Source organism: Vanessa tameamea, chromosome 13 (genome assembly GCF_037043105.1).
Source record: "Vanessa tameamea isolate UH-Manoa-2023 chromosome 13, ilVanTame1 primary haplotype, whole genome shotgun sequence".
In the NCBI taxonomy this organism is placed as follows: domain Eukaryota; kingdom Metazoa; phylum Arthropoda; class Insecta; order Lepidoptera; family Nymphalidae; genus Vanessa; species Vanessa tameamea.
This window is the reverse complement of record NC_087321.1, coordinates 4,331,920-4,356,964: the sequence shown is the minus strand read 5'-3', so window position 1 is coordinate 4,356,964 and position 25,045 is coordinate 4,331,920. Positions and strand designations below refer to the sequence as shown.

The 25,045-nt window shown below is 31.0% G+C and overlaps 2 protein-coding genes across 5 annotated transcripts; both read right to left on the bottom strand.

Annotated features, from left to right (window-relative positions):
- Positions 1-3,947: 3,947 nt before the first annotated feature.
- LOC113397933 (uncharacterized) lies at positions 3,948-4,349 on the bottom strand. Its single transcript, XM_026636463.1, has one exon. The coding sequence runs from the start codon at positions 4,347-4,349 to the stop codon at positions 3,948-3,950; it is 402 nt and encodes a 133-aa protein (XP_026492248.1).
- Positions 4,350-4,728: 379 nt separating this feature from the next.
- Positions 4,729-23,526, bottom strand: LOC113397985 (serine-enriched protein). 4 transcript variants are annotated; one of them, XM_026636530.2, is made up of 9 exons: positions 23,276-23,526; positions 18,666-18,859; positions 16,385-16,520; positions 15,876-15,914; positions 15,060-15,177; positions 6,393-6,550; positions 5,831-5,962; positions 5,289-5,471; positions 4,729-4,967 (listed from the first exon to the last, which is right to left on the bottom strand). In XM_026636530.2, the coding sequence occupies exons 2-9, from the start codon at positions 18,851-18,853 to the stop codon at positions 4,803-4,805; spliced, it is 1,119 nt and encodes a 372-aa protein (XP_026492315.1). In that variant the 5' UTR covers positions 18,854-18,859; positions 23,276-23,526; the 3' UTR covers positions 4,729-4,802. The 4 variants fall into 4 exon arrangements, with proteins under 4 accessions (XP_026492315.1, XP_026492314.1, XP_064072867.1 ...); XM_026636529.2 differs by lacking the exon at positions 23,276-23,526 and adding an exon at positions 19,871-19,988; XM_064216798.1 differs by lacking the exon at positions 23,276-23,526 and adding an exon at positions 19,871-19,988 and having other exon boundaries at positions 4,805-4,963.
- Positions 23,527-25,045: the final 1,519 nt, after the last annotated feature.

Here is a 25,045-nt window from a genome sequence, read left to right as displayed (position 1 = left end):
ACATCTAAAAATATTATTTATCGAGTACTTAACGTTATAAGTTTAATTGTCACTATAATGTATAAAATGTATTACAAAAAAAAAACAGACAATATAATTCAATTTCAATTCTTAGTTTATTGACTTTTAGTTGAAACGAGAGAGAAGCATTTAGATTCATTTTTAGTTATCATCGATAAGGTTACAATAAAATGTTCTCTAATGCAAGTTTCAAAATTATATTTCCGGGTGGGGCAATATTCTATATAATTTTCGGTATTATAGTAAAACCATTTAAGATTCACAAATATCGAGTAAAATACACAGAACACGTGACAAGTTTTATAATCTTCATATTCGAATTAATATTTAATCACACTTAAAATATAATCGAAGTTATAAAAAATAATTATTCGATATTCAAAATTGACAAAGCTATCGAAAATGTATTGTACACATTACAAAATGGCGTGAAATTCAAAATGGCGTAGAGTGGAAAGTTGTGTTGTGTCGTGGTTACATTATTGATTTATTGTTTTACGTGCGTTATGAGTGATGGTTGTCTAGATAGCCTTATATGATAGTGCACTTTCCATAACATCAATATTATGCTGTGTCATTAAATATGCTTTTAACCATAACGCTTGAAGCGCGAGATCAAACTGAACTGGAAAAATATTTAAGAATATTTTAGACATTACTTGATTATATTTTCGTTATTTATGTTCTTAATATCATCAAGAAATATTATTAAGAAAGAACAGTTTGGTGCCCAATCTCAAAGCTAAGCTACAGATTCTAAATATATATATAAATATATATAATATTTTTCTGAAGTGTAGCCACAATATTAGGACTACACTTTCTCTTGCCCTTATTCTCTAAATCCAATGGGAGAGTAATCTTGGGTCCGGGGAAGAATCCTCACACGTAACACCTCAAACTTCGTAACTCGTCCCCATTGGCTAGTATCAAGTTGTTACTGAGTAATTCTTGACAGAAAAATTCAGTAACGTTCTTATCGTATTCGAACTCAGATATTTAGGGATATACACAATCTTATATACTAACAAAACAGCCTTATTTATCGCTAGCAAATTTATTTTATATAATTACAGTTAAAGCATTAGAAATCTTTCACTATACTTCCGCTAACTTGGTTGGTTAATTTTGCGCCCCGAGAGTCAATATTTTCGCAATCGGTCTTCTAATATTCCGCGCAGCTGTACATGTATGTACGTATAGTCATTATTTTAAATTTTACATATGTAAGATACGGTTGAACGTAAAAATATAATAATATATTTATTGCGTTTTGCATTGTATTAACAGCCTGTAAATTTCCCACTGCTGGGCTATGGCCTCCTCCCCTTTTTGAGGAGAAGGTTTGGAGCATATTCCACCACGCTGCCCCAATGCGGGTTGGTGCATACACATGTGGCAGAATTTCGTTGAAATTAGACACATGAAGGTTTCCTCACGATGTTTTACTTCACCGCCGAGCACGAGATGAATTATAAACACAAATTAAGCACATGAAAATTTAGTGGTGCTTGCCTGGGTTTGAACCCGCAATCATCGGTTAAGATGCACGCGTTCTAACCACTGGGCCATCTCGGCTCTTATTTATTTATGCCCTAATTAAATTAGAATAACCTCCAAATCTTCTCAAAGGGACAGGAGGAGAGCTCAGTTCGGTGGACTATTAATAGGCGATTACTACAGTTTTACTATAATTTAATGATTAATAAAATCAATTAAATATTTATTTATTTTGCAATGAATCCCAAAACTGATACGACAATCATAATTGATGCTTAAAAACAAATTTGTAACTATAATATCAAAAAAATATGGAAAAATAATAAAACACCATCTCATTTCCATTGCTTTATTTACATAATAAAGTTAGAAAAAACAAATTTTTCGGTACAATGAATACTTTAAAATAGTCCAGTCAAGAACAACAATACATCAATTAATTTAATTACAGACATTATGCACATTTTATAATCTACTCTTTTAGAAAGTGCTCAGAGCGCTTTCGCGGACTTTTATAACGTCTTGAACACCAAGGCGCAAAATATATAAAAGTTCATATTATAATTAATAACAGGGTAATTCATTATATGCAATGGTCTCAGTTTATCGGGGCATTAAGTCTATGTATATAAAATGTTGGTATATATGGACATTTGGTTTTATTTATCATAAAATAACCATTTAAACGCCGAGAATAGCGAACGTCTTGGTGACAAGATATAACAATAGAACGGAGCTATCACAAATCTCAACATGATTAAAAAACAGCTAATTATTTGGTTATGTATTTTTTTTTTTTTTATTATAGAGATTCTGGTGGACGGTAATTATAAATAATTTAGTATGATAGACTTTTTAAAGTGAATTTTCTGATTCGTACATCAAACCAAAAATGTATATCTGTACATTCAGGGTTCATTTCTTATTTGACAAAGACAAGCATAACACACACACAACACAATCGGGTTGTTGAAGTGAAAAAAAGACGATATTTACAAGTTTTTCTGAAACGTTGAGGAAAGTCAGAATTGCATATCTAATTGAAAGGTAAACGCTCATTAATCCCTATATCCTCGACCAATTACAATTTAGATTAGAGTCAAATAACTTAATCTGAATTTAATCAGGGTTTCGATATTGGAAATTAGTTTACGAGATTGTATTGCACCAAATGAGTATGCCAAATTTTAGTACGACCTGATTACCAAATTTGATTTGATTTGACCAAATTTGAGTACGATTGATTATTATTAAAACCGGATTATTAACCGAACAGAATATTAGTATTCTGTAGCTAGATTAGTTAGTTGTCATATCATATCAATAATATATCATGGTCCTTTCCACTCGTTTTAGATACAGAATTCAGTTTATAAACAACTATACTCATCCCCTCCACTTTAGTGGATGTGTGTACAAAGGATACTAGCTCTAAATATGGATGAATGATTGCTTAACACTAAAATTTATGAAATTTATAAACATATCATTTAAAAAAGCGAAAAGTATCTTAATAATAAATCAAATTGTGATAACTCCTTAAAACTAAGCATACTTTTGTTCCTATCTAAATGGCACTAACACAAAATATTGTGTTAAACGTCTTTAAAGATAACATGGATAAAAATTTTACATATAACATATTACAATAATGTCATGGAATTCAATGAAATTTATAAAAAGATATTCGTAAATTTAGTACAGTTCAGATGACCACTTACATACGTAATTATAATCATACTATATTAGAAGTTCAAACATTCATTTATATACAGCTTATAAAAATATTTTAACATCAGACACTTGTATAACATCAAAAATACACTTGATACCAATTAATGATTAGTTTATGATTGTATAAAATTACATTTTATGACTAAGAAGATTTAGTGTTAGGGCAAGTCTTGTGATGGGAATAGAAAATAGTGAGAACAGGCACATTTAAAACATGTTAATCAATTTACTTTACCATTAGATAGAATAGAAAAAAAAATACTTATCCCTAACAACACCAACCATTTAGAGTAATAGAAATTCTCTCTATTATTATTCAATTCTAATAAAGCTTAACGCAATTATGAATTTCATGATATGATTTCGAATTCAAATTATTGAGCATGAACACTAGAAATCTTTAAATTAACTCTATATTCAGAAGTATTAATTACAAAATAAAGACATTGATTACAATTAACACATTTTATCATTCCAACTAGAACATCAATATACAAAAGGGCCCGCCCCTTAATCTCATAAGAATAGAAAGTCGATTTTAACAGCCATCTAGATTTTAGAAATTATTTATTCTTGGATATTTTATCCATGCCTAGCTAATCTATGCTAGCTTTTACTATAAAAAGGAGAAAAGCGCGTTATAACCTCGAGTACTCCACCACCGAAAAGCGGCGCGCTTAGAGGAGGTACTCTCATTGTTCTGGTCGATCGAATGATGTATTTGGCGTACTTTCTACTTTTTTTAAAACAATTTTGAATGCGAACGTGTGTTTAGGAGACACAGATGCTGGACGTGGAGTCTCAGGTGAACGTGGTGGTGGATCTGGAGGCATTTCAGATCGCGTTCGGGATCTCCTTGGCGGATTGCCTATTACAGGTGCTGAAGCTGGTTCCTTTGGTCGTTGTGGTGAAATCCGACTCGGTGATAAGCGGCCAGGAGATGGTTCTGGTGTTATAGATGGTATCATAAGAGGCGGAAGATTAGCACATGGTGAACCTCTAGAGCCACGCCTTTCTTTTAAAGTCATTGGTGGTGGAGGAGATGCTGGACGATCATCTTCAGATGCTGGCACAACTACTACTGTTGTGTTCATTTGATCAGCTTTTTGCACTATTATTTTGGGCTCAGTTGCATCTGAAGTTATAGATCTTCTAAAATAATTAAGTCCATTTTCAATTTCAGCAAGCGCTCTTCTAACGAATGGAAAACTTTCAGATATTTCTGAAGCCGACTTTCTGACTGGAAATTCTGTTTCACTGTCGCGCTTCCTTGGTGTACAACGTTCAAAAGTTGGATCTCCCGACGATGCCACCGTCTCAGAAATCTGTCTCGTCAGAGCTGCATGTTTTATAGAATCCGACTTTGATCGTGGTTCTCGCGTTTTAGGAGTTGGAGAACGACGGTCACCGAATTTTTTACTTGCAGCACGCTTTATTGAGGAAAAGAGTCCAAGTTTCTCAGGAGGCCTATCTGGTATAGGTGCGGTAGGTGCAGTGGAGGGTCCGGGGACGGGATCAGGCGCGGGACGGGGGATGTTCCCCTCGCGTTAGTTGTGCCGAGAGTCAGATGACGGTCCATCGCTCGATCCGGTTGAGGACAGGGTGGTGTTGGAGCCGTAGGGGTCCAGCGAGGACTGCACTGACATGGAGCGGCCGGCGCGCCGGATTCGCGCCGGTGATAGCTTGCCTGGATCTACGCTGGCCGGGTCTGCCTGCAACATTAGTGTTTTCAGCACTCCACTTAACCTTATTTTATTTGACTAGTGATAAAAATAATAATATTTTGTTATCATTTTAGGATTTTTTAAATACAACCCCAATAGTCTACTCTTGTGGAAATAAATCAGAGGAATAAAGTTTGATGTATTCTGCGAAGGATGTAAAATACTTGATACCCGATGATTGAATTGATACCGGAAATTAGCATGGATAGCTTCGAATTAATTTCCAGATTATTTTTGGTTGCTTTGCCCTAGAAGAATATCTAGCTATCCTACTTTATTAGAAAATCAAAGAACTATAACGTTACGAACCTGATAAGCCAAAGCATTCATGATGATGGAATACGGCACCAAACCGAGTGGATGAACTTCCCTCATCAAGACATTCGCTGGAATCTTATGAAACTGGATATATTCGAGGAAATTTCCAATCACATCCTTTAAATTCATGTTCTGATTTGTATCACAGTATTTTTTGCTCCACATCAAAGCCGCCTACAATAATAATTATAAAATATGTACTTCAGAAATAGTGTAGTTTTTACTTTGCAGGTCATTCAATGTCATACTACATAATATAGAAGATTGAAGTATAGTTTTAGAGGCTGCAGCTTAAACCTATAGCAAAGCTAGCATATTTTTTAACTCGTCTCGTATTCGGCGGTGAATAAAATCATAGTAATTGTCTGATGCAATTCAACCACATTTGTATAATTTCGAAGTAGTGTGGTGAAGTAAGTTCGAAATCTCTACTCAAGTGGGGAGGAACTAAGATTAGAACTTTTATAGGATGTTACTTATCATATATAAAAAAAAGTATTATAAAATAATATATTATTTGTTTTAATTCATACCTGAAATTTGGTAAATTCGTCTGCTCGGAGCTCATCTCTTGCTAATATTAACCTGACAACATGCTGCGGCAGCAGAGTGAATGAGCCCAAATTTAGAACATCGTTACCGTGTTCGTCTACGAACTCCAGAACCTAAAAATAATCATGAATATTATTTTTCATTTTCAAGGTTAAAAATATCAATACCTTAAAATTAATTAATCCGATTTTTGTAATACATTTGTCAAAATTATGAAGCTTAGATAGTTTATAATGTCTCTATACTAATATTATGAAAGGCGAAAGTAACGCTGTCTGTTACCTCTTCATGTTTTAAGTGTTAATTTAGATGAACTTTGGTATGAAGACTGTTTGAGTCATTAGGGGGTAAAATTGGGTTAACAGCTTCAGCTAGTAGTGTAATAAATATTTCCACATCTTTATAATGTCATTCATATAAATTAAGTGATATATAAATAATACAATTTATATTAAAAGACACAAACACTTCATTAATAGAAAACAACATTTTAAATCTAAATTAATGTTAGGAGGAAAATTATAAATGTCATTTACACCGTACCTTCTGAACCAAGGATTTGGTACATTTGTATTGAATGTATCTTTCTGCTGAGGCTAGCAAGGCGCAAACTGTATCCACGGTTATGCAGCATTGAACGAATCCAGCGCAAGCTCGTCTTAGTTCGTCCAGTCCATAGTAATCAGCAGCGTTCATTACACCTAAAACGTAAAAATAAGGAATAAAGTTTTGTGTAAGAACTTAAAATAGGGTTCCTGTGACGAATAAGTAGAAAGAGAGCTGGTTATTCAATGGATTCCGATGTGGTAGGAGAGACGATTGCTAAGTTTGGAAGTAAATTGACATGAAATAGGTAAAGAATGCGTCTTCAAAATTTTACCTGAAATAAATATGATCTAAAATAATAATAATATAAATAAAAAAGACTAAAATTATTGAGAATTATTAAGAAAACGTGTATATACGAATATATAAATATGTGATTACGTCTTCTTGTAAAAATTCGGTCGTAGCACTTGAAGATAAAATTTTAAATATCCTTTAAAATTGTTTTATCTAAATAAAATGTAAAGTATATATATATAAGTATTCACTATAATAAATAGTTACCTGTCTCATTAACGAATTAGTCTTAAATTGATATATCTTTCAATAAATAAGTGGTAACCACCGTCACATTAGAACTGCAAAAAATATTAACTAAACCTTACACCGCCAATGCAGACGTAACCTCTTGGTATACATATATTTTTGAATATAATACATTTAAAGCAACATATTTAAATTTTAAATTCAAGTTATTAATTTATGAAAACTTAAAAAAGTACAATCATTCCAATACAATCAAAATTAATTTAAACAGGCTAAGTCACCGCGTTACATAATAAAATTGAATATTAAGGAAGGAAGGAATATTCTATCGCAAATAATGACAAAACAATCGGAAAATACTCTTTTCCCCAAGCGAAATATACACAATCAAATTTTATATATCCCATAGGGAAATCAAAGAGGATCTTTCCACGAATTTTAACATAAATATAATTCGTATTGTATCGCAAGATTCTATTTATTAATAAATGTATACATATTTTAAAAAGTATTATATTTATTAACATATAAATAAAATTACGGTAAATGAACATCTCGTTTCAAACTCGTTTTGTAAGCAACTTGATTAAAATCCGATTTAAACGAATCGACAATGACAAGGCTTTACAGAATTAAAATGAAAATTAAATAAAAATATCAGCCGTGAAATACAAAGTTGGAAAATACGTACAGGGCACTTAGGACCGGCTGTCTGTAGCCTGTGACTAATCAAGTTATACTGTAAAGTAATTAAAAGCACGAGAATGCATAAAGGAAAGCCTTTCATTCTACACATGAAACGTTACATTATAAATGCATTATATTGTGACATGAGAGTCTTTGTTCAACTAAACGATGTTTAGTTGTTCAGATGTGTACTAAAACTTTATACAAAGTAAGATAAAATGTAATTTATTAATCTTAAATACGATTTTACTATTATATGATAGAAATCCTTTAAAAAAAAATGATAAAAACAAAACTTAAAACAGAATTATTAAAAAAAAATCAACATTATTTCAATATGGTGCGAAAATCCTGCGTAAGTATTTGCGCAAGCGCATTTATACTCTCTATCCATCGCATACAATCGGCTACAATTCAGACAAACAACTAATAACTTTGTGTGTGTACATATTGTACTGGCCGAAAATTATACCTAAATAGTTACTTAACAATAATGAAAGAAACATCGTATTAAGAAATTCAAAAAAATTAATAATTTTACGACTTGGCCTCTCAGATTTTAATTACAATCATTTCATATTATATGAAATAAATTAAACGAATCATATCACATATAATTTGCATCCCAAACGCTTATTCAGTGAACAATTTATTTCCACAGACTAAACGCAATTTGTATAATAATTCGTAGTAAGAAAATTTCCATAATTGAGACATCATTCTAAAATACAAGACTTAAAAGTGTAGACTTAGCACGAAAAGCATATTATTTTAAGCTTATTCAAACTGGTATTTAATAAATATGACTTAAAAACTTTTGTTACAATTTGTATAAAGAATTACTCAAATTATAAAATAAAGAAGGGAACTTTATTAAATTTATATTTATAAATTCTTCCAAGGAAATCACTGTTATGAAGAGATGAAATTTTCGACTTTATACAACAGAGACTAAAGTATGAGAATTGTTTCACTAAAGTTTCGATACGCTCGTAAGATATTGAAATTTATCGCGAACTATTTGTGTAAATTAATCTTCTCAGAGATATTTTTTTTACATTTACTAAAATTAGTACGTTGTTTTAATCTAATAATAGCCAAAATGAGATATTATATAGAAAAAGTGTGCACAACCGAAAGTGCCCTCTTTATTACATAACTCTGTCACGACCAGAAAGATTGTCGAACGGCTTTACTTGCTTTCCGAGGCACCGGAGTAAATGTACCAACTGTTTAAAGTCCAAACTACTTCTGGGAAAAATTACGTGATAGAAAAAACCAAGAACGTTTATTATCCCGACATGAGATTCCAGGATATCCAGATGTACTACTTAAAACACTCGACCACAGATTATAAACAGTTATACCATAAACACTTCAGACAAATTTAAACTTTATGAATAATCTCTATATTCCTAAAATGTAATGTAAAAATCTATATTTTATATATAAATTTTAGTGTTCGATGGGAAATAATAATTTTAATTTATTGTGTATTGTGTTTATAATTATACTATGACATATAGGGCACACTAATCATGATAATAATATTAAGAGAATGGCTAAGTTTGAGGATTCGAACATAAACTAACTGGCCGAAGACCATCCACATCGTTAAGGAATCCAAAATCACTGAGACAAGGACATAATATGTTGATATTTATTGCACACGAATACCATATCTTGATCAAAAGAAAAAAAAAAGGTTATAATCTTAATAATTAAATTGTGAAGCTGCCTGGTGATAAAAACATCCAGGCGACCTAAATAAAAAAAAATACGAACCAAAAATGAAATAAACCAAAGGCACGGACAAAATATCGGTGGAGATATAAATATAAGGTACATTCACATTCAACAGTTTCTATGATATATTAAATTATTAAACCGTAACCAAACGTTCCAATTGTAGACACGTGAAGTTAGATCATTCAGCTAGTGAAGAAGCATCAAATAAAAATAATAATTAGATATTCCGTATTCAGTTAATAAAATATCTTATCGTAATCCGATATCGCTATCATAAATCCACAAAATTGCAATAAAGCATTATCTCTTCTTAATGAAATAAATAGTCCATGGTTATGATCAAGGGTATTAATTATAATGAATGGACATTTCATTATGAGGGCCATATTTTAATTATTGCTATAATATATAATTGCCTCGTTGATCTAATGGCTAAATTAAGCTCACAGATCTCGAGGATCAAACCCTACGCCAAGCTGATAAAAAGTTATTGGGTCAGAAAAGTCTAGAAGCTGTGCTGTCAATTGTCTCTGAATCTTATCTTTCCAGTCGCATCGGATTTGCTGTCTCGTGGAATTATGAGAGTGAGGAAATAGAGTGCACCTGTATTTGCGCACACACTTGTGCCATATAATGAATCCAGCGTAGTCATCATAATTATATTTATTGAGTATTGGTAGTATGAAGAAATTGGATAGATTCTAGAAAAATCATTCCAAGTAGAAATTATTGTAAAATAGGACTGAACCCTTCCTTTTTTTTTTTTTTTTATTAGCAGTTTGTAAATTTCCCACTGCTGGGCTAAAGGCCTCCTCTCCCTTTGAGGAGAAGGTTTGGAGCATATTCCACCACGCTGCTCCAATGCGGGTTGGCGGAATACACATGTGGCTGAATTTCGTTGAAATTAGACACATGCAGGTTTCCTCACGATGTTTTCCTTCACCGCCGAGCACGAGATGAATTATAAACACAAATTAAGCACATGAAAATTCAGTGGTGCCTGCCTGGGTTTGAACCCGAAATCATCGGTTAAGATGCACGCGTTCTAACCACTGGACCATCTCGGCTATCTTCCTAGATTTATAGAAATCTCAAATCCTAACAACCTTTTAGTATTTGAACTGATATTTCAACCGTATTTATTTCGTGCACGGCTATGAATTACAATCTTGAGAAAACTTGCAAGCGTCGAAAGATATTTCAAATCTAATCTCACAGGTGACAGCAAAGAGGATTAAGCCACATTTCTTTAACATTTAAAGGCTGATACATACTTATTTAAACTGCCTCGTTCGTATTGATAATACAGACGGAATAATATAAATTAGCTACTACAATAATTAAATACGTTTAATGAAAAGTATGTCCTGAGTGAATTACAAAATGGGCTAATAATGGCAAGCAATGGCAAACTTCATTTGTTTCATCAGTCTTGTTAGCCATTTTTGTCATTGTCATTATTAAAAATTAGAGAAAAACTTGCATGTTTAAGAATTTGCATGTTTTCAATACTTTTTTTCTACTAATATTTCTCAGTTTATTTTATCGATAGCAAAGGTGGTTAATTAAAGCTATCAAAAAAAGAGGGTTAGCAAATAGGGGAGAAAAAAGCGATAAGCTGTTTTGTCTTTTTTTTTTATGTAAATTAATTTTGTCATAAATATTTCACTGCCAATTCCTTGCCAAAAGCAGCCCGGAGCTAAAAAGTTCAATGAAAGATTTTAATTATTTTGTAAAGATTCTTTGATAGTATTTGCCGTGTCCGATATTCGTTTAAGATAAATTATTTCTCGTTTATTTAAAATGCTAAATGATAAAATTCATTTTAATAGTCAGTTATTTTTTACACGGAATTTAAGTATATTTGAATGATGTAGATTGTAGACACTGTATAGTTAGATGTAGTTTGTATTTAAGTCTCCGTCAAACGTTGTGAATTCTACGCTCGCGCAAGACAAATATTTGTACAGTCGGGGTAAGAAAAGATACGTCACCTTAAGATCTATTTTCGTGTGCTCAGTATGAGCGATAACCTGCTTTACCGATTGAGTACGACATATTGCGTCGCAATGTCATTATAAGTCGCATCTAGCAAAGAGTATAATAGCGTTTAAAAGCTATAATAATAATAAGAAGAAGCCGTCAATCGGTATGATAATTACCAATTTTTCACGAAACCTCATAGTCCTTCGTGAATGCTCGTGTAACATCGGAGATTAGGACATTGTCTTTTTTCTTATAAAAGAGAGTGCATAGTAGTAATCCTACTTCCTACTAATATTAGAAACGCGAAAGTTTGTGTGCCGATGGAACCACTCATCACACGTCATATCATTACATTAACCGTCACTTAAAATAACGGCCGAATAATATTACAAGCGTTTTTATTCTAAGATTGCAACATATTGCAAGAAAATATATGACACTGACAGACTTTGACAATTCAGTAGAGGATATCATATCTAATTTAAATCTTGTAATGACTAATTAGGCCATAAAAAAGTTTTTATGTTGATATGACGTCCAAAGATGTTACACTATTTTGAAACAAGTTATCATACTATGTTAGTTTAATTTTATATGCAGTTGTCTGCTTAGTGCTTTAGATTCAAAAGGTACTAAGAGTTTACGACTTGATAAAGGAATAAATTTGAAAACTGACGAAGGTTTTCTTACTCTGACTATACAGAGGGAATTCGTACTTGTTCTATTTATGTTTTCGCACATCTAACTTAAGTTCTGTCAGACAAGCCTTTGTATATAAAGCTTGAAGGTGACATACAATTATTAATTTATATTGTGCGAATAATATGGTCTGATTTAACGCAACTAAAACATATTTCAACATATCTAACACTATTTCTTACTCTATAATAAGTTTCGTATTTTAATTTAACGGTTTTTAATTTACGGATCAATATCTTTGCATTATTTTTTTGCATATATATCGGTTTACATTTATGAAAAAATTATCTATGATTTAAAATATTATTATACAGTAAAAAAAAAAAAATTGGAATGAACATTTTTGGAACACATCAAAATCCTATTTTATACCATCAATACTAAACATGTACTTTTTATTTCACTATTCAGCACTAATTTATCCAAAATAATAATTAACTATGTTAATTTAACGTAATTCTTTCCGCAGACGGTGTTTTGCAAAATAAAATAAAAAAAAGTCTCATTTTATATCATTACATATCTACGATATATAAGAAGATTTACTCCATCGTCCTAACATCAAAGTGTGATGCGAAGCAACATTACCCGATAATCGATTGCGTTAGTTCGTAGCGAACCTTTAATCTAGTTAAGTGCCGACTTAACTTACTTAGGTATACCTAATACAGTCTCTAATCCAATACTATACTAACTTTCTTATAGATAAAATTATTATATTCATCAGTTTTAGTATTAAACTAGCTGTTACCCGCGGTTTTGCTCGCGTAGAATATGAATATATTTACAAATTACTTAGGCGTAAAATATCCAGAAACGCTTAAATACGTATTTAATCATTTTTAATCAGTATCCCAAAAATGACGGACTTCCATACAAACGTTCAACCCCTATTTCACCCCTTTAGGGGTAGAATTTTCAAAATTCCTTTCTTAGTGGGTGTCATGACATGTTATATATAGCCTAAAATATAAGTTTTATGCTTCTAGTTCTAAAAATGACAATATTTTCAACAACTTACAACCTTTCATCCCCCTTTTCAACCCTTACAGCACTTTTTTCCAATAAAAAAGTAGCCTATGTCCTTTCTTAGGCTCCAGACTATTTGTGTACCAAATTTCATTTAAATCGGTCCAGTAGTTTTGGCGTGAAAGCGAGACAGACAGACAGACAGAGTTACTTTCGCATTTATAATATTAGTATGGATAGTATGGATTGGTATAACATTTATTTCTATAATAATTCTTTGGACTGTAACTAAAGGGTTAAATGTACTTTACATTTTTGAAAAAAAAATAAACCATATATTGCTCTTTGCCATATGATTTAAAAAAAACATATTAAATATGTACTAAAATAGCAAAACACATCAAAAAAGTAAGATTATGGTGATGACGTCATCCCAATCGGTCACGGCGGACAATCTCAAGGGAGGACAGGAAACTAAGCAAGACATATTATATTTCACAGGTGCACTCTCTATTTCATCACCCTCACAATCCGGTGAGACGGCAAATGTAATACGAACGGAAAGAGTTGGAATGTGATGGACCAACATTATGTGCTTTCCGAGGCACGGGAGTGTAAACACTTACAATTCTCAGATTCTAGGCTGTTACTGAGAATTTTTCAACGGAAAACCCCAACAATGGATTTGAAACCAGTCTGAAGCCAGACCCTGAGGATCTATGGCTTTACGAGTATATACAGCCTCAAGACCTCATTGTTTCATATTATAATTTAAAAAAGTTTTTTATTTATTATATATAATGATATATCAAAATTATATTAATCATAAGTACGAAAAATAATTTTCATGTCCTAATTAAGCACATCAATATTTAGATATTTATTGTATATTTGTATATATTAGATACGATGCATGCTCGAATTTAACTCCTCTATCTTCCGCAAAATTCAACGACTTATTCCACTGGACGAACAAAACTTACTAATGATACCATTAAATGTAGAAGACGTATATGTTGTTTAATACTATACATATACAACCCAGTAACATTCTTGCCAATATTTCTATCGAATCGATTAAGTTTCTAGTAACATTTCCCGTTTATGAAAGTCAAATTATGAAATTAAACGACAATTTTTCCAATAATAAACTTTGATTAAATCGTTTTCCTATTTCTGAAGTTGAAGTACTCACAGTTCCATTATTGCGACGACTTAATTGAAAGGTTCGGAAAGAAATTTCATTTTCTTCCCGCTATAAAACTAGAATACCATCAATAAAATCGCACCCTTTGTCGTTAAATCGGAAATTGAACCTTGAGATCCATCTCTTTATTTCACTCCCAAATTTATTTTGCTTTGAAGTGCTTTAAGCCTCAATTTTGTTTTGTATTACAATTGATTACATAGATTTGATTTATGTTTTGAAGTTAAATTCAACTATGTATTACATACGTGTCTTTATGATTGGCACTATGAAAATAAAAAATATGATCGAATTTAAGTTAGTGATGGTAAATTTAAACAAAAAGAATTCAACCGCAAAAAAAGGTTTTTATTCTAATTTCTTTCAAGCCAGCTACAAGCGCTTTATTTTTTAAATAAAGGATTATAGGCATTACCAAAATGAGAAATTAAAAAAAAATCTACGTCAGGTTACGGAGGAAAGTATATTTATAACAACTTAAAGCTATTGATTTGTTTTATATAAGGGAAATTATTTTGACTTGAAGTTTATTTAAACAGATCCAGTTCTTAGTAAATATTAAAACGAATAAATTTCAGATTATAAAAAAGTAGATGAAAGCCGCTTTTTTGTCAATACGTCAAAAATTTATGTCACTTTGATTATTATTAAAATTCATTGATTTCTTAATAAAAAGAAGCGTAAATTTGTTCAACCAGGAAATTCGCTTTTGATTTTGTATTACTTTCGTTGCTACACTTAAATGTTCCTTGCATTCTATCTACCAATTGTTTTATAAATAATATATGTATTAAACGAATAATGTAACAAATTCAACTTACCCAGAAGCGTTCTTGGCTGTAAAGTGACGCAACCCGTGTGGATGTATTCAATCAGCTGACGAAATACATCCGGTTCGAATTCTTCAATGATTAACGTCTGATGCTGTTGTGATGAAGGCTGCACGAGAAAATAACCTTTGATAACTGGGTGATATATGACAATATGTCACAGCATATTAAAATCACGTAACATAAATGCAGTGACCATTTTACAGCCTTGTGATCAAAAAAATAAATATACATATATTGTTCCAAATAAGGATAATATTTGATTGAAAAATTAACGTATGTGTATATAACATAGTATATTATGCGGTATAAAAGTTCTCAATTAAATAGTTCTATAAGAATGAACTGCAAAATAAGGAAAAACGCAATCGCAAATTTTTGTACGATGTTCCATTAAGAGTTCAGTTATTGTAAGAAGCATTAACAAATTTAAAAAAGTCCTGTGCCTAAATAATAATTAAACACAGTTAGAACATGCTATTGGTGCTAAACATGTGCGTAAGTATAAGAGATGAAATATGATCTGACACTTAAATAAGAAATCCAAAACAAACCCTTAAAATTAACAACACTATTCAAATAATAAAATGTCCCGTCATATTTGAGGTTGAAAATTATAAAAAAATATACAACATGCAATATAAAATTATCAAAAGTATTAATATTAAATTCAAAGAAATCCAATCTGTACAATATTGAAGTAACTTATAATCTACTTTCAATTTTGTTTAGTAAAAAGTGAATTAACATGAAATATTACAACCCATTTTAATAAAATGTCCTACCACACCGTCAATTTTGATTTACCTCTTGTATTGGAGCCAATTGCTGCGCGAAAGTCGATCTCTGAAGTAAACATGATAAAAATATAATTCGTTATAAATTTAATTTCCTTAAAGAAAATCCCTATTAAAAACTTTTTTTGAATAGGCATTTAAAAAAAAGAGAGAATGTGATTCGAATTTTAAAAATTTCCGTTCCTCCAATTAGCGCTAACGATGATATTTTGTTTACAAAAAGTAATATAAGACAGTCCTTTACCTAGAATTCCAGTCGATAATAATGTAACGTTGATCATTGAAATTTAATAACCTGCCTCAATTAATATTATAAATTAATCAACAACTTATACAAATTATTGTGATTTAATTTATTGGTTAATATATAAATTAAAGTCACTAGATTTTCTGAATTAATGATATACAAATAACATAATTTTGGGTTGGTCGTAAGGTTCTATTACGTTTAGTTGATATAACATTTCTAGTCTAATGATTTGATTGAATGAATATTTCCATGAATATATAATAGAGTACCTGTTGGGCAGCATTTTGAAGGTTCAAGAGAGGCTCTGATGATCGTTTCAAGAACAGCCGTAGTTTGTTTTCCCTGGGAGCCGGTTCCTTCTTTCTTTGAGGACTTGGTGCTTGATAAAGCATTTTTTGAAATACTCTGTAATTTTTATGTTTCGATTTATTCACAATTTTATACATCTAATACCAATAACACCTCTATGAGTAAAACACCTTCCAGCATCTACGTCGTTATAGAAATTGCACTGTGAGAAGTCGAGGCAGATTGCTAGTCAAATAAATCCAATAAAATACACCAAAGGCACGCACAAGAAACCACCAACTCAACAGTGGAGATTTGTTGATTTAAAAAACAAATGCAATACTTCAAATATACTATAATTGTTAATTATCTACATATAAATATAAACTCTATCAATAAGAACATAATTATATCAAATTGACTGCAAATGAAATGTGAAAAGCCTATCTAGGACGAATTAAAGTCGTCTGTCTGGTGGTTGAACTTCATTATCGAGTATACTCATAGGTCGTTATAATTATTGTGTATTTATATGTAGCAAGCTTAAGAACTATTCAACTGAAGTGTCAAATAAAATTTTACTCAAGATCTGAAATCCAATTACGGGAAAGCATACATTTTAATTGACATTAAATATTAAAGCAAGCGCGGAGCTTGTATCAATTTCGTCGATGGTAATCATTTGCATATTCTTAATTTCATGGATTGTTATTGAATACTAATGACAAAACATCAGGCAGTCCGTGTTCGAACGTACAACGTTTAGTTTCCTTTTAAGTTACTTGGTAGGGCGGTACTATACCGTCTAGGTACGTACCACCTGATCATCATATATTCAACCGCCAGACTGCAATAATTTGTATTGTTGTATTCTGGTCTGAAGGGTGATTGAGCCAGTGTACAGGCACAAGAGACATAATGTCTTAGCTCCCAAGGTTGATGGCATATTAGCAATATAAGGAATGTCTAATATTGCTTACGGCGCTGATATCTATGGTCAGCCGTGACAATTTACCTTCAGGTAGCCTATATGCCCGTAAATGCACCGAAGTATTGATATAGGTACTTTACAATAATATTAATCGGGCCTTACGAATGCTACTTTGAGCTACACAGCTATGTAGGTAGCTCATAGGTTTATATATATAGTAAATATGATTAATCTATCAAAAAAGAGTTCTTGCTAAAATAGCCTTTGCTTAACACGCTCAATCGTGGTACTAGTACAAGGTAAGAGCCTAATTAACATATGTAGAGCAACTGAATGATAATTGCCGAAAATATTTATGCTATCATCTTTATAATAAAAAAATAACATACAATATCATGTTTATTAACATTGACGACCCATATACCTAGTGTATATCTCTAGAGGTGTTAACTTTTTGCAAAAGCATTCCTTTTTCATCGACTGTAGCATAGTTTTACGAGTAAGTCCCACTTAACCTTCGATGCCATCTTCAGGCACTCGAGCAAAAAGCGACTAAGTACACGTGTTAAAAGGTTCTACTCCTAGTTATATCTATAAGCCTTTTCTCGCCATGTTTCATAAAGTGGAGGCAAATAGCAGATGAAAGAAAAAAACGTCCAATTTTATTTTACGCTGATATAAAAGGTCATATAAAAATACTTTTCGACGAATCTATGACTTTAAGTGAAAAAAGTGAGGTAGACTTTTTTAAAAAGTCGTATTAAAAACTGATATGAGCTAAACAAATATTACCTACAGTATGATGAGATGTACAAAATCATCTAAATTTATTTCTTCTCGGTTTTTGATATGTAAAAGGGGAAAAGTGCCATCTGATCGTAATTGCTAATTTTTATCACTCATACACTTTAAGTGAAGTGATACTACACTGCTGATCAAAAGCCTTGAACATCTTGAAGTTTAAGGTATTTGCCATCAGTGCTCACATTCAGTAACAAATGTGGCAGAATTTCATTAACCGATGCATGTTTCTTCACGGTTTTTTCCTTCAACACCGAGCACGAGATGAATCATTAATACAAATATTAAAAACATGCAAACTTTCTGGTACTTGACGCTAGTTTAATATTTTTTTGTCAAGATTCATGTTCATGATCAACTAAAGTATCTCTCATTATACTGCAATTAAAATAAGCCATTTTAAACATGGGCAATGGTAAAAAATAAACCCCTATAATATATCTGAGTTGCTGGATTAGTAAAGTTACTAACTTTTACGCTAAATTTAGAAACAATGACCCATATTTTGGTTATTTTATTATTATTCTCACCTACTTCTAGCTGCCAGAACAGCTTTGACAGCGCATACCGGCTCCCTCGTGTCACCTACAAGAAACGTGACATCGCAGAGTTCAGGCATAGATGCAAGGAACTTCATATCCTCAGCAAGTCCTGACTTGTTCTCGAAGGTACTGAGGTCGGGCTCCGCCTCCATTGCAACTAGCGCTCCGCTTCGCATTGACGACTAAAACCAAATTATAAAAACATAATTTCGAGGTATATTAAAGGAAAAAAACATATTTAACTTTGTATTTCTGGTTCGAAGTTAATGGCGCTCCCCTCAGCTATTTTAAAAATAATTAAAAATATAATTTAACGAACATTTAAAATACAATCAACGCTTTAAAGAGAAATGTGACGAAACCGCAGTGCAATTAACTGCGTTTGGTTTTTATGTCAAAGGAAAATAAATTCGTATAATATAAGTCACATTTATTTCCAGCTATACAAGAAAATATCTCAGCGACTGTTCGATAAATTGCCGAACGAATAATTGGCTACTGTAATTGGATCTCGCTTTGACCAAACCCTTTGAGTTAGAAATTCATCATTTGTCAGAACTGTCTTATATACATTTATGTTGAATCTATTATTGAAAAAATATTTTTATTTTCTAAACATTACGATATATTAATTGTAATTGTAGATAGATATACACATCAACAATGACTTACAAAGAAATATAAAAAAATAAGTTTCAAGTTGATGTATTAAATATAATTTTAATTAAGTGTTAAAAGAAAACAAAAATCCATCATATTCAAGATAATTTAACAAAATTTTAAGGAAGTATTTATTATGGTTTTACGTTGTACGTAATAAATTGGATTTTTCATAAAAAGAGACGTATAAATAATTAGAAAAAAATAGAATAAGATTAAATGTAATTATACATAATATAGAAGTTAGACTAGCTTATTGATTGTTAAAAATTTACCAGTAGTAAGAAAATCAGAAAATTCGGCAAAAGAAATTACGCAAGATTTTTTTTGTCTATTTATCTATATGATGTATTATGTAAAACTCGAAAGTAACACAGCAAAACATCTCACAAAAGTCTAAATTAAAGTCAAAATAAGAAAAAAAATGTTTTTTTTTTAAATAACTTTTCAATCAGATTCAATTCAAAATTTTAGTTACAAGCTAATAAAATATTTCCACTGACAAAATAGAAAATATCTATACATTAACTTACTTCGTCCAAGCTGAAGTGTCTTGTAATAGTCAAATCCATTTTAAAGAACAAAAAAAAAATATTTTATTATATTTGATAGCAGATTCTTAGCCACAACCTCTCAATACGGAGTTCAGACAGCGACTGACTGTGGGAAATGAAGGAAATTCCTGTCGCCGTAGTGAAAATGAAATAATGTTTGGCCCAAGCGTCTTTTTTGTGGCCCAAGCGATTTATTTTCATTTGTATGTATGTAGTAATATATAATTTGCTTTGAGATTTATTTACCAAACTATGTATGGTTAAATTAATTTTTTACGCTATTTTATTGAAGTTTTATTTAATTTAATGTTAGAATGCTTTTTTTTTTTAATGAGATTTATTTCGAACGTTTTAGAACTAAGACAAAATTGTTATGTAATATAAATAATATAATGTACATATTAATTTTATACTAAGTGAATGCTATGCTGTAGTCATAAAAATATTTTTTGACACACAACCCTTAAAACCTAAAATGATATACATATATATAAATTAAAAACGTAATGAACTGACAACATTCCCAAGATAAGGGAAGTCATTATTTTAAAAAGTATGAGGTTTTTCTTAATTATGTATGTTATTTTTAAGCTTAGTGTGTGTGTTTTATTTAGCAAAATAAAATTACACAAAAAAAAATCGAATTATTATTGTTTTAGACATTTGCTATATTATCTACTTTTCTTTTATCAATCTCTTCTATACGCAATTCGTTTTAAACATATGCGCGGGTCACGTATCTTGAAGAACAATAAAGGATTTCCACTTTAATTTCCTCTTTATCGTGGGAATTCTGTCTCGTAAGTTTGATGACTAGTCTGGAATACTCAATGACAAGATGTGCTACTTTCATTCTGTGTATATTTTTCTTACTTCTAACGTCAATATTTTGATTTGACAATAAAATAACCGTTTATAATTGGCCAAAAATTCTAGTGTAAAATTCAAGATCAATTTCTGACAGAATTTAAAAACATAAATTAAGGACATCTCAACATAGTCGTGCTTGTCTGTATTAGAGCCTAGAATCGTCAGAGCCTAGAAACGTCTACAGCTCAACCATTATTAAAATATAATATATGTTTAGTGGTATCTTGTAAGAACTCACTTCGTACCTAACTCGTAAAATGTTGAAAGCCGACATATAATGGCACGCTATTTTCATTCTTATGTCCTTAAAATGTTATAATTATCTTTATTGTCAAATTGCCTACAATCGTATTCAAAGCCGAATTTCGAATTTATTGTTACTTCACTTACTGCTAATCACTTACTTATATTTTGTTATATGAGTAATCATGTCTTGGAGTTTAATGAAACTAAGTTGATTGAACTTAACCTATACCATCTTAACACGTCATATCGTTATTATAAAATAAAAGGCTTCATTGAAATTAGTAAAATGTTATATAGTATCTATGAATTATCTTGCATTTTAAACCTTGAAATAAATAAAATCAAATGCTTTAATTATAACTTTTCTCTAACAAACTTAATTAAAGATCGCTACACAAAAAAATATATATTTGAACTCTGCGCAACAACTAACTTCGCATAAAACTTCGAACTTAAAAATAAACCTTATCAATGCAATTTCCAACATAGCTTTGAAACCAATTCTAATTAAATTATAACAAATTTGAAATATATTTTTATTTAAAATGCAAAATCATTCCATTTGCAAACCTAAATAAATGTAATCATTCAATTGTTATATAGTTGCAGTTGATAAAATTATAATTATTGTACTATAAAAAAAATATTGTTCTTTTATATTGTATTACTATATGAAGGGAAAATTACATATTAAAATTGTATATAGCTTCGTATATTATATACAAAGTTATATACAATATTAAGGCATTTTGTGCTCACGGATTAGTGTGAGAGAGCCAAAATTTAAACATAATATATATTATGTGTTACATATACATTACATGAAAGAAATAAATACCATATTGGCAACGACCACACTGTCAAATAATAGTCCTTAGTCAAAAATAAAACCCGTTTTTTTACATTTCCATAATTTTTTTTAGTTTTCGACCGGGTTTGGCCAAGCTAAAATATATTTTTTTTATCTTTCGTTTTTCCAATAACCCAAAAATTAAAGCGCAGAAAAAAATATATATAAGTTTATATAATATATGAATTTAATATATTATATAAACTGGTAATTTTTAATGAATTACGGTCGAGTTTCTGCAACTTTCATTACTTTAACATTATTTTTTAAATAGATGTTTTGAATTATTTGATAATATAATTAAAATTATTGATTTAAAAAGGGGAGCCACTTGCTTCGTGACCTTCTGTCTAAACTCCAAGTTTTATATTTAACGAAGTCTTCTAATATGAAGATTCGAAAGTGTTCATTAATAAAGCACTAATTGTTTTGAAATTTCAAATAAATAAATGTTCTGAAGAAGAATGAATTATCTGTACAGATATTATTTTGAGAGTTCATGAATCACTTGTACCACTTCTTGATACGTATTTTCGCATTGAAATTATTTAGTCAATTTCACTACTATTAGACATTGTTTGATGCGTGTATCTATCAAATCAATGCCCAGTATATTTAATATATATTAATATTTTTCAAATATATTTATTTATATTAAATAAAAACTTATTTAAAAACAAATCATAAAGAAACAATTAGATATGATTCATGATTTATACAGACAAGATAAAATAATTTCATTTTTAAATTTGGTCCGATAATTTATATCGAAAAACAATACTCTGTCCAACCTTCTGTTAATATTCATAGTTACATGAACAAGGATTCAATTTTCTGATAGTATCGAGAACATTGAACGCCACATCCAGTTAATTTCCACCGTCGTATGTAGGACAGAAGCACCGACCCAAAAGCAAGACTTAATTGCCAATATCGATTTTGTGTGAACAACCCTTATTGAATATAAAAGTTTACGTTTGCTTTTGTGATGAAATATTTGCATATCAATAGATTGTTTTAAATATAATTTACATACTTTTGTTATTTATGCTTTTATAATACAAAATTATTTAAAATAAAAAAAAGTTATTTTCTGTACTCGTTTATTTTATTTTTATATGTACTGTACCAGTAGCGGTGTTATTTGAAGTCGTAAAAATAAATTTTAAGTAATATCCATCATATAAAATTTGAAAGATAATTTGTCTTTTAAAAAAAAAAATGGTATCAAATTTAGACATGCCTTCTTGTGGCCGTGACCTAGTAATGTAATAATCTCCCTCCAGCTTCTTTATTTATTGATGCACTGTCTACGATGTTAAAATACTCCACCCACGCGTATCGTCTGGAGTAACTCCCACGTTAACCAATTGCCTTCCAACCTTTTTTCCTAACTAAAAGTAAACACAAATACCTACCTGTTGATATTGGCCTCTTAAATCTTCTCTAGTCACTCAAATTTCACACCCTAATAGAAAACTTCATTGACGATAAAATAACTGACTTATTAAGAAAAAAAAAAGTTATAGTTCTAGAAACGGATTGTATTTACTACACTGTTCTAGCTAAATGTTACTATTTATTAAATGCAATTTAATTCATCTAAAACAACAGAAGCTTATTATTAAGGCTTGACAGATTCTATCTATGCGATTATACTCCACATTGTACACAGAAATGGCGGAACGCATGCGTAACGCGCATGCGCGAAGACGCCATCGATATGACAAGGCGACATGAGGTCGCGAGGTTCAATGGGTGAAGGCAATTTTCATGAATGCGGCAGGGAAATGTATTTGATTCATAATCAACTGGGTTGAAAATAGCTGCGTAGAATTATGAATAGCATTGGTAATTGCATACGACTACGGATCTCTTTTAAGGTAGTCAATTCAATAATTGATGTAATCGCACCCTACCTTGTCACTATATTTAATAATTGTGTCCTTAGTGGCGTGTTTCCTGACCTCATGAAACATAGTAGAGTATTACCAATATTTAAGTCAGGTAGTACATCAGACCCCAACAACTATAGGTCCATCTCTGCACTACTAACTCTTAGCCAGATCTTTGAAAAGTTATTACTAAATCAAATGCTAGTACATTTTAACAATAACAAGTTGCTACACAAGAAACAATTTGGATTTAGGGGTCGGTCGACAACTGACGCTGGTGTTGAGCTCGTTAAAAATATTTACAAGGCCTGGGAGGAGTCACAGGATGCCTTAGGGATATTTTGTGATTTATCTAAGGCCTTTCATTGTGTGCAACACGAAACTTTGGTCAGGAAGCTACGTCACTATGGAATTAGGGACACTGCACTCAGTCTTCTGATTTCGTATCTGAGCAATCAGATTCAGAGGGTTGATGTAAATGGAAAGAGATCTCCCGGGTCTCCAGTTACTGTGGGGTTCCCTCAAGGATCAATTCTTGAAGCATTTCTCTTCCTTGTTTATATAAATGACTGATAAACTCGAGATAGTATTGTTTGCTGATGATACTTCTTTAATTTTTAAAATAAAAAGACGTATTTCAATATATGACGATGTGAACAATGCTCTCTCTGAAATAGTAAATTGGTTTAGTGTTAATAATTTAATGTTAAATAGTAAAAAGGCAAAATGTATTAAATTCACTACTCCCAATGTAAGATGTGTCAAAACGTGTGTACTTTTAAACGAGGAAGCATTAGATATTTTAGAATCAACAGAGTTCCTTGGTATGACAATAGACTCTAAGCTCCAATGGGGCCCCCATATAAATAAATTGGTAAATAGACTCACCTCTGCAGCCTATGCGATAAAAAAAATTAGACTTTTGACAGATTTGGATACGGCTCGCCTTGTGTATTACAGTTATTTCCACAGTATAATGTCGTATGGCATCCTACTCTGGGGTAACGCAGCTGACATTAATACCATTTTTTACTGCAGAAGAGGGCTATTCGTGCAATTTATAATCTGGGCCCAAAAGATTCGTTAAGAGGTAAATTTAAAGAAATTTAAATAATGACTGTCGCTTCTCAATTTGTTTTTGATAATGTTATGTATGTACGCAAAAACATAAATGATTTTCCCAGAAATTGTGACGTACATTCTATTAACACTAGGAACAAAAATGTATACGTTTTTACAACAGGATCCCAGATAACGTTCAAAATTATTCAATTATAAAATTCAAAAGACTCG

Coding starts and splice junctions, on each gene's coding strand:
- LOC113397933 (XM_026636463.1), bottom strand. CDS start 4,349: ATGAACACAACAGTAGTAGTTGTGCCAGCATCTGAAGATGATCGTCCA.
- LOC113397985 (XM_026636529.2), bottom strand. CDS start 19,909: ATGGATTTGACTATTACAAGACACTTCAGCTTGGACGAA. Junction 15,915..16,384: donor TTCAAAATGCTGCCCAACAG/GTACTCTATTAT, acceptor TGTTTACTTCAG/AGATCGACTTTCGCGCAGCA. Junction 5,963..6,392: donor CCAAATCCTTGGTTCAGAAG/GTACGGTGTAAA, acceptor GATTATTTTTAG/GTTCTGGAGTTCGTAGACGA.